Source organism: Diabrotica virgifera, chromosome 5 (assembly GCF_917563875.1).
Source record: "Diabrotica virgifera virgifera chromosome 5, PGI_DIABVI_V3a".
In the NCBI taxonomy this organism is placed as follows: Eukaryota; Metazoa; Arthropoda; class Insecta; order Coleoptera; family Chrysomelidae; genus Diabrotica; species Diabrotica virgifera.
In genome coordinates this window covers 114,928,775-114,942,575 of record NC_065447.1, presented here as the reverse complement: position 1 = coordinate 114,942,575, position 13,801 = coordinate 114,928,775, and the positions used below count along the sequence as shown (strand labels likewise).

Here is a 13,801-nt window from a genome sequence, read left to right as displayed (position 1 = left end):
TAAAGTGTTAGATAAAGGAAAGGGAGTGAGTGATAAACAGCAAAGGAGACAGAAGTAGGAAATAGAAATATGCTATTTTAAATCGTCGTGGAATCACTAATCGTGGCTATGGAGAGGATGTTTATCTCGGTTCCTATGATTTTTCTAACGGGTATTCTTATGTTAAAGTTACTTTCATTTTATACAAAAAATATTGTAATCTACACTGGAGAAAATGCAGAAAATGCAGTTTATTTTTACTATTGTTTACTATTTATTATTTATTTATTATTTACGATTTAATATTTATTATTTATTATTTATTATTTATTATTTATTATTTATTATTTATTATTTATTATTTATTATTTATTATTTATTATTTATTATTTATTATTTATTATTTATTATTTATTATTTATTATTTATTATTTATTATTTATTATTTATTATTTAATATTTATTATTTATTATTTATTATTTATTATTTATTATTTATTATTTATTATTTATTATTTATTATTTATTATTTATTATTTATTATTTATTATTTATTATTTATTATTTATTATTTATTATTTATTATTTATTATTTATTATTTATTATTTATTAATTATTATTTATTATTTATTATTTATTATTTATTATTTATTATTTATTATTTGCTATTTATTATTTATTATTTATTATTTATTATTTATTATTCAGATTTAGCCATACGGCTCACACTCCCTCTAAGGGGAAAATTGACTCATCCCAGATACCTACGGTATCAAAAGGATTTAGCTCTGGTGGGACTCTTTCCATGTTATCGAGCAATAGGTAACTTGGTATGCAGGTGATCTCCCAAAAATTTTCGTACACTTCTGGCCGTCGCGAGTAGTACAGCTTTCTGCATGGCCTTATAAAGATGTTCATTCAGACCCAGCTTTTTTATGCTTTCGAGGAGGGTCTTCGGAATGACTCCAGTCGTAGACATAATAATTGGTATCGTCTGGGTACTTTGCATTCTCCTTGGGGGACAGAGTTGCTCGCGTCCGTGGTCTATCGTAAGGTACGATCACACGTGTCCCTGGGTAACGCTAAATGAGCAGCAGCGATTCGTCGTTACGCGCGCTGATCCATGAGTGTACGAATCCCTACTCGAAACGGCCCTTCTCAGGGCAGCGACGCAGACCTCAAAGTCATCTTCTGGAACGCTGGAGGTCTAAGCAACAGCAAGTTTTTAGAACTCAAACGAAGCGTTCTCGAAAGGAACGTTGATATATATGTCATTGTAGAGGCAGGAGCTGCTACAGACACACCTCACCTCTACCCTACAGTTGGCTATTCAACCCATGTGCTGAAGAGGAGTCGACAAGTAGCGTCAGGAATTATCATCGGAATCAAAACCCCTCTAGTATGCAAGACTAACATAATTCACGAAATGCAGGATAGAGATAAACTGGAAATGTTCCAGGTTGAAGTCTGGAAAAACTCGAAACATGTCACCCTTTTCTTACTTTACAATCCGCCAGATAATATACCTGCATTGGAATTGGTAGAGCAACAAATCCAGCCAAGTACCATCATAATTGGAGATTTCAATAGTCCATCCACGAGATGGGGCTACTCTAGAACCACCAACGTTGGGAAACACCTCGAGGACTTTTTGGATAACAACTATCTTGATGTAGTGAACACCCCACCTACGTTCTTATCGTTTAGAGGAAGTCAATCAAGGCCCGATCTTGTCGTAACACATCCACACATTACAGGGAAGACCAGTGTAACCCTTCTGGACGACGCAGCAGGCTGTGGTCACCGCGCTCTGCTAGTGACATGCAAACTGGCAAAGGACAAAAAAGCCCAAAATCGCGCCCCGCGCTGGAATTTTAAAAAGGAGAATTGGAAAAAGTACAGGGAATGCACAGATGAAGTCCTTACTCAACTAACACTACAAGAACCAGAAGAAGCAGCAAAGAAGGTAACCGAGGCCATACTTAGATGTGCAAAAGAGTGCATACCGCGAGGTCAAATTAAGGGGTATACGACTTTCTGGTCCCCAACGCTATCCAAATTGAAAGCTGCCAGAAATAAAGCCAGGGGCAAAGCTGAAAAATCCAGGCAAATGAACGATTGTGTAGAGCTTCGAAAGAGACAAGCGATCCTAACTCAAGCCATTAAGTCAGGGAAAAGAGAAGCTTTCAAATCCTTCCTTGCTAAGCTCGACTTCCGAAAAGACGGCGTCAAAGCGCACAGGTTCGTTACTACGCTAAACAATGATGGAAACAAGCAACAGCAAATGCCAATGAGAGGCATGGCTAGAGAACTCACCACACATGCCGATATAGCAAACGAACTCTGTAAACACTACACAAAAGTGAGTAATATTAAGATAAATAAGAGGGAGAGAGCAATACTGTTGCGCTATCCCCCTCCCCGGCGGATGAGCAAAACTATAAAGGACATCTGTACAGAAGATTTCTCGATATCGGAGCTGGAAGCGGCTCTCTCTGACACAAAAACGAAAAAGGCAGCAGGGATTGACGAGTTGTACCCGGAAATACTTAAATATCTGGGAGCCGCAGCCAAAAACACTATTCTGAGCTTGATTAACCTAACATGGAATTCAAGAGTCCCAAGTCAATGGAGGAAGAGCGAGGTCATACCCACCCTAAAGAAACAAAAAGACCCGAGCCTGATTGATAGCTACCGGCCAATATTCCTCACAAGCTCCTTATGCAAAGTAGCCGAAAAAATGGTTCTGGACAGACTGAACCGAGCCATAACCCATCTTGAACTGAATGACGACGCACAAGCTGGCTTCAGGAAACACAGGAACACCATGGACCATGTAGTCGAGTTTGCTCAAAAAGTCAAGGATGCTTTCCACCGTAAGATGTCAACAGTTGCAGTGCTAGTAGACCTCAAAACTGCATACGACACAGTATGGAGAGGTTTGCTGTTACACAAGATAGCGAAGTCTGAAATTGACGGTAAACTGTTCAATTGGGTAAAATCTTTTCTCGGTGAAAGGTATCAGAGAGTCAAATTTCACAACCATTGTTCCAAATTCAGACTACAAAGACAAGGGCTGCCACAAGGAGCTGTCATCAGCTGTCAATTGTTCAACCTAATGATAAACGATGTGCTCGCAATGATTAGAAAGACACCTGGTGTTGATGCCCTCCTGTATGCCGATGACCTCCTAATATGGGCATCAAGTAGCAGTCTGAAAGCGCTCGAGGGAGTAATGAACCAGGCTCTCAAAAATCTAGAAAAATGGGCGGATAAAAACTGCCTAACTGTCAGTACAACCAAAACCGTATATCAAGTACTTACCCTTTCAACAAAGCAGACTGCTGTCAAGCTGACATACAAAGGAGTCGACCTGGAAAGAGAGGATGTAACAAAATACCTGGGGGTGTACATAGATAAGAAAATGACGTGGAAACCTCAAATCGACGACATTGCAGAGAAAGCCACAAAGAGATGTCGACTGCTCAAACGTCTCACAGCAACAAAATGGGGCGCCATGCAAGATGTCTTGGTAGCAACATACAAAACCTATGTCCGGCCGATACTAGAATATGGGAGTGAAGCTACAATAACTGCGAGTACAAACACCACCTCCAAGCTTGAAGTCGCCCAGAACACTGCCCTTCGCGTCATCACCGGTGCTCCAAAATCAACACCGATTACATCAATGGAAGCCCAGACCGGTATTGAACCAATACAATGCCGCAGAGAGCAACACGCGTTAACCTTCTGGGAAAGGCAAAGACGAATACTTCCACAAAAATGGGACGAATATAGACAAGCAGCCTCACGTCTTAAAACAAAAACCACTCCGCTTACAGTAGCAAATCAAATCATGGAAAAATACCACATTGACCTGTCGAAAGCCGCCCCCTTCCCAGCGCAAACTACACTCGCCCGCTGTCTACCAAACACAGAATTGCGTCTTGAAAACCATAACGACCCGAAGCACTTATCGTCAGACATTGTCCTAAGGAAAGCCGCCCTAGAGACGATACACACCAATTACCCAGCGCATGAGTGGCTCCACATCTACTGCGATGTCTCCTCGATGCCGGACTCGGGAAGAACAGGAGCAGGATATGTCTCAACGTTCTCCAAAGGCTCCATAGCTGTGGGTGCCCCTCTCACCAACTATGATGGCGAAATTGCTGCTATACACGAAGCCGCTAAAAGTCTCGAGAATCTCCAACACCCCCAAAAAGTTGCCTTCTTCATCGACTGACAAGCCGCAATCCTCGCCCTGTCGACAAATCGATATACCGACTGTGCCCAAACAATATCTTGCCGCGTCCAACTATCGAACTTGCTGGAAAAAGGGTGGCTGATTACTTTACAATGGATCCCTAGTCATGTCGGTGTTGAAGGGAATGAAGCGGCGGATGAACTTGCAAAAGAAGGCACTACTCTTCCACAGCCCCCTAGCTCCCAATCGTACACATCAGCAAAGTCCACCATTAAAAGAGGAATCAAAGCGAAGATAAAAGACCAGCAAATACAAGCCGGTGCTGGAAAATCTTGGGCCCACCTAATAGAGTCACCAATCCCTCACAACTTGCCGAGACCCATCAGTGTAGCCGCGTTCAGAACAACTACGGGGCATGACTACCTGGCCTCCCATCTACATCGCATCGGCGTCCGTGAAAATGACAACTGTCCACTATGTAATCAGCCCCAGATGGATGCTGCTCACCTCCCAGAGTGCCCAGCCCTGAAAACAGACCCACCCGAGGAGGATGAAGATCGCCTACGAGAAACGGCTCGTCTATACTGGTCAGCGCGCCGCCAAATGGCTAACATGCCAAGGGTGGGCGTTGGCTAGTAAGTAAGTAAGTAAGTAAGTACTTTGCATTCTCCATTGTCTCCGTATTTGAATTTCCAGATCTCTGTACTTGGCGATATTTTTAGTAAATTTACTACGCAGATTATTGTTGTTAGGTCTCGCCACATCAATTAGTGTTGTTTGTCTTGTTAATTTATGAACTAGTACGAGATCTGGTCTATTATGTGCCACTGTTTTGTCTGTGAGCACAGTGCGCTCCCAGTATAGCTTGTAGTTGCCATCCTCAAGCATACTCTCAGGAACGTATTGATAATACGGGAGATGGGCCGTTTGGAGAAGTCCCATCTTGATAGCTATCTCTTGATGAAGGATTTCCTTGTATTCAGTTGCAGCAAATGGCTGGCAGCTCCCTGTAAGATATTGGATGGTTTCTTGGGCTTGACATCCATATCGGTAGCTGTCGTTTTGAACCTGAGGGTCTTTGATGATATATTTTAGGTAATTTCTGGTTGGTATAACCTGATCCTGAATGGCCAGTAATGAACCGTCCGTTTCATGGAACATCTTTCCTGATGTTAACCAATAGTTGGACGCTGTATTGTCGACATAGTCTTGGCTTACTTCATTGGGATGTCACTTGTGCAGAGGTTTACCCATCCAGGAGCGCATTTTTTCGTCTTTAGTGAGGTGGTTTATGCGCATTTCTGGTTCCCTCGGTTTGATCTGTGTTGTATCATCTACCGCGCAAATAGCGCGATGTAGAGTAGATGTCCCAGCTTGCATCTGAAAATAAATTCTTAAATTAGCAATTTGTGTATCTAACTGCTCGCCTATATCCATAAGTCCTCTTCCTTCTAGATTCCGTGGTAATGTCGTTCTTTCTACTGCACTTTTAGGATGGTGTTTTTGTGCCTTTGTGAGGTGTGTTTGTACTTTTCGCTGAAGATTTTCTATATCTGTTTTTGTCCACTTAACAATACCAAATGAATAGCTAAGCGCGGAACAAGCGTAGGTGTTTAGTGCCTTAAACAAATTTTTACTGTTAAGCTGTGAACGAAGCAGCTGTTTTATCCTTCGTATAAACTCAGTAGTTATCTCACTTTATTTATTATTTATTATTTATTATTTATTATTTATTATTTATTATTTATTATTTATTATTTATTATTTATTATTTATTATTTATTATTTATTATTTATTATTTATTATTTATTATTTATTATTTATTATTTATTATTTATTATTTATTATTTATTATTTATTATTTATTATTTATTATTTATTATTTATTATTTATTATTTATTATTTATTATTTATTATTTATTATTTATTATTTATTATTTATTATTTATTATTTATTATTTATTATTTATTATTTACTATTTATTATTCGTTCTTTTTTGACATTACATTTTTTAGTCTTGCAAAAAATATCGCAAAAAGGCATACAAAAGGCTAGAGCAAAACGTATGGCAGTCTTACCATTTCTTCTGAGATCTCTTTATATAAATTGTTGGATTCTTCAGTTGCTTTACGGTAAGATTCTACAGTACTACTGTTTTCAATGTCTGGACTGGTGGGTCCCATTAACTCAATTACGGTCTTTACATCATTTTTAATTTTGTCTATAGATTTACCATAGTCTCTGTCAGTATTAGAATGTATATTTCCTTCACCTTAAACAGCAAACGAATAAAACTGCAATATTTTATATTTAACAGGAAAAGACAGTAATAACTTTATTTGATCCTTTAAGTCAGTGGCTTTGAACCTGCGGATCGAGAAAGGGCTGAGTGGGCCGCGATATTATTTCCAGAAAAAAATAACTTATTTTACAAGGATGTTTATTTCGTACCGTAAGTAAAACATTCTTTACTGCCCAGTGTTCCACACTATCAAATGCGGTAAAGAATTCCCTACAAAACAGCAGAATAGACTACAGATATACCGACTTAATTACAAATATATATGATACGGCAAAAACAACTATTAAGCTAATGAAACAAACGGAGCCTATTAAAATAAACGGAGGAGTAAGACAAGGAGATACCATCTCACCCAAGTTATTCAACCAAGCGCTAGAAGATGTGTTCTAACAACTACACTGGGATGGCTTGGTATAAACATAAACGTGCAATATCTGAATCACTTACGATATGCTGATGATATTGTGTTAATTACAGAAAGAAGTGAAGAATTACAAAGAATGATGGAAGAACTAGATAAAGAATCGACAAAGATAGGACTGAATATGAATTACAGTAAAACAAAAACCATGACCAATCAACAAGAACTAATAATTACAGTGGCACAAACAAGAATATAACAAGTAAAAGAGTATATATATCTAGGACAAATCACTGGATTACATAAAGAAAATCAAACCGAAGAAATAAAGAGAAGAATAAGATTGGCCTGGGCATCATTCGGAAAACTGTATTATATTCTAAAGAACAGAAAATACCCGCAATACCTAAAAACAAGAGTAGTTAATCAATGTATACTCCCTGTTCTAATATATGGCTCTCAGACATGGACGTTTACAAAAGAGAATATGGAAAAAATAGCAAAGACAGAAAGATCCATGGAAAGACAAATGCTGAACATACTATCAGACACGAAAAGAAACAAATGGATTCGTAACAAAACAAAAGTGAAAGATGTCTCTACCCAAGTAGCAAAGCTTTAATGGAAGTTAGCTGGACACACCCTACGACAGAAGGATGAAAGATGGACTAAGATACATTGGAGACCGTGGAACCACAAACGAAAAAGGGGAAGGCCACAGATGCGATGGTGGGATGACCTGAAGAAACACACTGGGTCAAAATGGATGCAAATTGCCCAACATAGAGAGGCATGGAAGAAGGAAGAGGAGGCCTATATCCAAGGATGGATGTTTAGGGCTGATGAGATAGAGATAGAAGTAAAACATGCCCAATGAAAATATAACACGATAATGATCAGTAGTAATAACCCGAGGACATTGATAATTGTGGGAAAAAATTTCGTAACAGATTGGAAAAGCTTGTTGCTTGGAACCAGACCGACGCCGTAGGCGGAAGTGGTGTTTTCAAGTGCTTGTGTAAAGAAGTCTTCGGAGTATATATTAAATAGTAATGGTGAAAATACACAGTCTTGTCTTACTCCCCTACTTATCTCTTTTGCAGCCGTGCTATTTCCATCTAATGTTACAACAGCCTGTTAACTCCAATAGAGATTCCTCACCATGTTAATATTATTATCTGTCGAGTCCTTTTCGCTTTAGACCTTCCATGAGAATGTTATGTATAACTTTGTAGGCTAAAAAATAGCTAAACCATTGAAATGTCATGATTTATCAATACCCATAAAAGTCACACAAATGCCACCTGCAAAAAAAATTGAGGCTTTCGAAATGTGGCTTTATCGTCGAATCCTAAAGATATCGTATACATTCCACGTTGCTAATGAGCGTGTTGTATTAAGAATACAAAAAGAAGAAGAGCTGTTAATTACAATAAAAACCACCGAATACGAACACCTCATGAAGAATAGCTAGATATGGACTGCTGCAACTAATTTTATAGTGAAAAGATGGAAAACAAGGATGAAGAAGGTGAAAAATTTCCTGGCTGAAAAATCTACGTACGTGGTTTAACACAATTCCTTTCAGCTCATGTCTCTTAAATGAATCCAAATATTCCTTAGTAGTTTAGAGAAATAAGGAAAAAAATATCCTGTTGGTGACACAACCCCCTCTAGGTCGAAACCAAATTTTTTGAGTAGTATGGACATCTATATTAATAACCTATATGTTTCCTGCAGCCGATTTTGATGATATACATAGTTATAAACAAATAAAGATCAAAAAACGGCAAATTTTCGCTTTTTCGGTCTATTACCAAAAAGTTAAGCATTTTAAACAAATTTGAGAGTAAGAAACTCATAAATCGTATAAAAAAACTTCAATATGGCATTCGCTAACTATGCCTATCCTTATTGGTTGCTTAGAAAATTGCAAAATAAATCATAAATTTTGAGTTTTTATAAATATTCATAACTTATGCAAAAATTAACTTAGAACCTTCTTATTACACGGAATGCTGAGACTTCTGGTGCTTAAATCATACCATAAATTTCACAGCAATTGGTCGAATGGTTTAAAAGTTATTTAATTTGTTTATCCCAAATTAATTTTTTTGCAACACTATAAGTCAGAAAATGATGAAGTTACAGTAATACTTTGGATAGTTTATGAAAGAAGAAGATTTACAATAATTTAATTAAAAAAAATGACAAAAAATAATTCTAAATATTGCAAAATTATTTTGCAATAACATGTGAATTAAAAAAGGGGGGGCTAACGTCATCCCTAATTTTCCTAGTACAATTGTTTCTCTTTCTAAATGTGTATAAAAATTCAGTCTTTCTAAATATGAAAAAATAATTTTTCTACGGGTAACGGTTAAAAAGTTATTCTAATTGTTTATAAGTAAGCAAAAAATCTACGTTTCTGCAAAATAATTTTACACTGTTTAAAATTATTTTGGCATTTTTTTTTTAAATTAAGTTAATAGTATAAATGTTCTTCTTTCATAAACTGGCCGAAGTATTACTGTAACCTCATAATTTTCTGACTTATAGTGTTGCAAAAAATGAATTTGGGATAAACAAATTAAATAACTTTAAAACTATTTGACCAATTGCTTTAAAATTTAAAATATAATTTAAGCACCAGAAGTCTCAGCATTACGTGTAATAAGAAGGTTCTAAGTTAGTTTTTTGCATAAGTTATGAATATTTATAAAAACTCAAAATTTATGATTTATTTTGCAATTTTCTAAGCAACCAATAAGGATAGACATATTCAGCGAAGGCCATATTGAAGTTTTTTATACGATTTATGAGTTTCTCACTTTCAAATTTGCTAAGATTGCGTAACTTTTAGGTAATAGACGAAAAAAGCGAAAATGTAGCGTCTTTTGATCTTCATTTGTTTATACCTATGTATATCATCAAAATCGGCTGCAGGAAACATATAGGTTATTATTATAGATGTCCATACTACTCTACTAAAATTTGGTTTTGGCCTGGAGGGGAATGTGTCACAAGAAAAATCTTATTTCTCTGGACTATAGAACCTCTGCTTAAGTTCCGACTAAGGTGGTGTGCATTTAGTCATCGGAAGATAATATAGGTCTACGAAATCCATCTTACGGATTCTTGTAATATTTTCTTGATCCCTTGTTCTCCTTGCTAGGATCGTTCTATTATTATAAATATTGCTATTAATTGTTCTTTTTTTATTATTTCCTTTGTTCTAGGTCTGCTTGTAGTTGTAAAACTAGACCAAGGTTAATTAGTGTGGTTTTTTTATGATAACATTCTTTCTTATATGAGCAAACTTTTAATTGACCTTAATGTTGCCTAATAATTGCGTGTAGAATCCAGTGAGAGCATTTGTTGAGTCTTCTTACAGTTCTCCGGTTCTTATATTCTTTTAATGTACCAAATCAGTCACTCTAAAAAGACACTGAGAACGATATTTCTTCGAGATGCGGCTTTACAAATATGTAATGTTAAAAATGTCGAACATCTTGGATATTAAAGCACCCTAATATGTCTGTGTAGATATTTGCATTGGATCCGACTCGGTCCGACCGTCACATGTAACACCGTTGCCGTATCCTCTATTTTTTCATACTATCACGTTACAATTTTTTGTGATATTATATTTGTGTGTGAAATGTATCATTTTTGTGTATTTTAGGTATGTTCTAATATGTTATGTATATATAGGTTTTTACTTGATTATTTTAAATCATTGTGACGTTTAACTTGCTAGAAACCTTGTAATATTGTGTAATGCGTTAAAAGTAAGTAGTTTTGAAACACCAATTAAGTAAAGTTTATTATGTTGTTGTTTTCACCAATTTTGAAAAAATGTGAAAACATTGAATTGTCCACGTCCGTCTGTCCGTCCGTCCGTCTTGACTGTCTGTTTGCAAACTCAACTCCTCCGTCATTATACCAGGTAGAATGACAAATGAGGTGTCAAATGAAAGCTTATCCAAGGATGGTACTAAAGGTGGGAAATTTAACCTAGGCTGTCTGTCCGTCTGTCTGTCCGACTGCGTATATGATTCCTTCGTCACTATACCAGGTAGAACAGCAAATGAGGTGTCAAATGAAAGCTTATAATCCAAGGATGGTACTAAAGGTGAGAAGTTTGACATAGGCTGTCTGTCCTGCTCTCCGTCTGACCGCGAATATAACTCCTCCGTCACTATAACAGGTAGAATGACAAATGAGGTGTCAAATGAAAGCTTATAATCCAAAGATGGTACTAAAGTTAGTACGATCCTTGTATTATAAGCTTTCATTTGACACCTCATTTGTCATTCTACCTGTTATAGTGACGGAGGAGTTATATTCGCGGTTAGACAGACAGATGGACAGACAACCTAGATCTAATTTCCCACCTTTAGTACTATCCTTGGATTATAAGCTTTAATTTGACACCTCATTTGTCATTCTACCTAGTATAATGACGGAGAAGTAAATGTTATTATTCTATTATTCTTATAGGTACATTTAACATTGACTGAAATTATGAAAGAAATATATAGAAAACAGCATGGCAACACTGTACATAAAAATTCAGCCACATTCAGCTGTGCCGGCTGTGCGTTACATAGGGTGCTTTAATACCCAAGATGTCCAAAATGTCTTTATTAAATAAAAATACAAATGAGGAAGACTTTCGAAAATTTTCAAAATAAATAGAACTGAAAGATGAATTATAGTTAGGAGAATCACACTACATTGGTTTAATCAGAGAGACAAAATACCGGCTTCTGTAAATTACCTACAAAAAATATTCTAGGTAAATGTCTGTGCTATGCCAGAGATTTAAGGATCCCCCCAAACCGACGCGAAACTTTCGCAGCCGCAACCTACGCGGAATCGCGGACGACCACTCATGAACGTGTTCAGACCAGTTGGGGCAATATCCGCAACGGTTGCGGCAGATCAGCGTTGTTTTCATGAAAAGCCGCATGGACGGTTTTTTCCGCTGCCATTGTAGTTTCACGTGAATTAAAATGGCTGTTACAGAAAAACTCATTGAAATTGTGAAACAATATCCTATAATAAATAACCTATTTAAGGGCAGATTATAAAAATATAAGAAAAAAGGATATATATAATCTGGGATAGTATAGGGCCAGAATGAGGAGAAAATGATTGAATTAAAATGAATATTTTAAATTAGTAATAATATAATACATGATTTTCATGAGCTAGTCGTCATTAATTTTCAGAAATAATATTTGATTAATGATTATGAAATAAAGATAATAACATCGATTTCCTATTTTTAAATGGAGCACCGTTTATATTACTCCCAATACACAGCTTCGAAAAATAACTGTTTTCTTCAGTTTCGGCAAGTGCCAATAGTAGAAGAGCTTCTTCTTCAACAGACGTCATTATAATATGTCCGTCAGCTACGAATAAACGTCTAAGGACCGGTCTTTTACCTCCGGATAACTATCTGTATCTGTAGAATACTGAGGGCGAGTCAAGTTCCACAGCACTTAGGCCACAATTGACCCATTGTGCATCTTCCCAGGGCGTTATTGTTCTTAGTTCATTGTCCATCCTGCCATTTTAGGCCATGGCTTGCCGAACGCATACACTCTCGTATTGACAATAACTTCGGACATCCACATAGAACATGCTTGACAGCTTCCTCATCTCGTTCACAATTCCTGCAGTCTATTGCAGTAGTGTGTCTAGTACCGCCAGTGTGTGGAGGTGTTTGCTTAATTGACAATGGCCAGTTAAAAAACCAACTGCCTAGCGTAGGTTTTTCCTTGTCATTCTCTAGTACTTTTCTGATGCTGACTTCCTGGTGCTTTAGTGTTACCTTGGCAAGTCTACATCCTGGCCTTTCTTCCCATCTTTTCACGGTTTGCGTGTGGAAGTGACATTTCGCAATTTCCGCGATTGTTGTAGTTGACCAGTAAAAAAGATCACCAGACAAGAGTCTTAGGTCTGCTCCCTTTCTAGCTAGCTGGTCAGCAATGCGGTTGCCTTTATTTACATTGTACTCCCGATAATTATTAGTTATCCGGAGGTGAAACGACGGCCCTAAAAATATAATTTGTTCGTATTTGTATGGCGAAGAGTCGCGTAAGGTTTGGCGCCAATATGGAAAAGCCTGGTCGGCTACCGCTCTGCCTGCGAATGTTTCGAACTGCGCTTGTTTGAATGAAAAATTCGCGTCGCAAAAGTTTCTCGTCGGTTTGGGGGATACTTTAATTGTTCGTACAACCAACCTTCTCAACACTCCAACCTTCGAAACAAACCGTACCTACATTAAGATATAATATGAGTACATATTTATAATTTATAAATTTACCATAATTTATAAAAAATAAAGTTTTAAAAGATGTTTGTCTCATGTTGTCTTTGTATAAATTCTTACCTCTTGAAGTTGCTAAACTTTGGGAGTTTTCTGTGTCTGACTGAACGTTCACACCTCTGTTTTGTGATCTGGTATTAGATTTTTTAGTTGACATCATTATTTAAATTAATAATACCTTTAAAAGTGTTTCATAATACTTTCTTTGTATAAAATTATATGTAAAATATAAATATAAATATACAATATATTGCATACGTCAATTATTAGAATAACGAAACTGTCACAATGCAAGCTAAAGGCGGGTTCTCACTTATCAATTTCACAGTTATCGCAGTCTAACTGATTCAGTGATACTGAACAAATAATGAACATGAGAACACATTTTCATTTTAAATGATCAGTACATTTATACTTTCAGCTAAAGTGAAAACCAGTTCTACTTTTTATCATTTTGTCTGATCATTTTCTCATGATGGTATTGGCTTTTTGTATTTTCGGAGCATTTTTTTGCAGAATCTCTTGAAATTTTTCTTCGTTCATTCTTAAGTGCTTTGTATATGAATCACAATCTTCCAAAGGTAATTATTTTAATATAGTTTCAC

The 13,801-nt window shown here is 36.6% G+C and overlaps 1 protein-coding gene across 1 annotated transcript in view; it reads right to left on the bottom strand.

The window, feature by feature from the left end:
* Window positions 1–13,469, bottom strand: part of LOC126885104 (uncharacterized) — a 110,759-nt gene extending 97,290 nt beyond the window's left edge. Inside the window, exons 1-2 of the mRNA XM_050651530.1 lie at window positions 13,260–13,469; window positions 6,269–6,462 (exon numbers count right to left, since the gene is read on the bottom strand). Of these exons, the coding sequence (XP_050507487.1) occupies window positions 6,269–6,462; window positions 13,260–13,356 (291 nt within the window). The 5' untranslated portion in view covers window positions 13,357–13,469. The remainder of the gene's footprint in view (window positions 1–6,268; window positions 6,463–13,259) is intronic.
* Window positions 13,470–13,801: the final 332 nt, after the last annotated feature.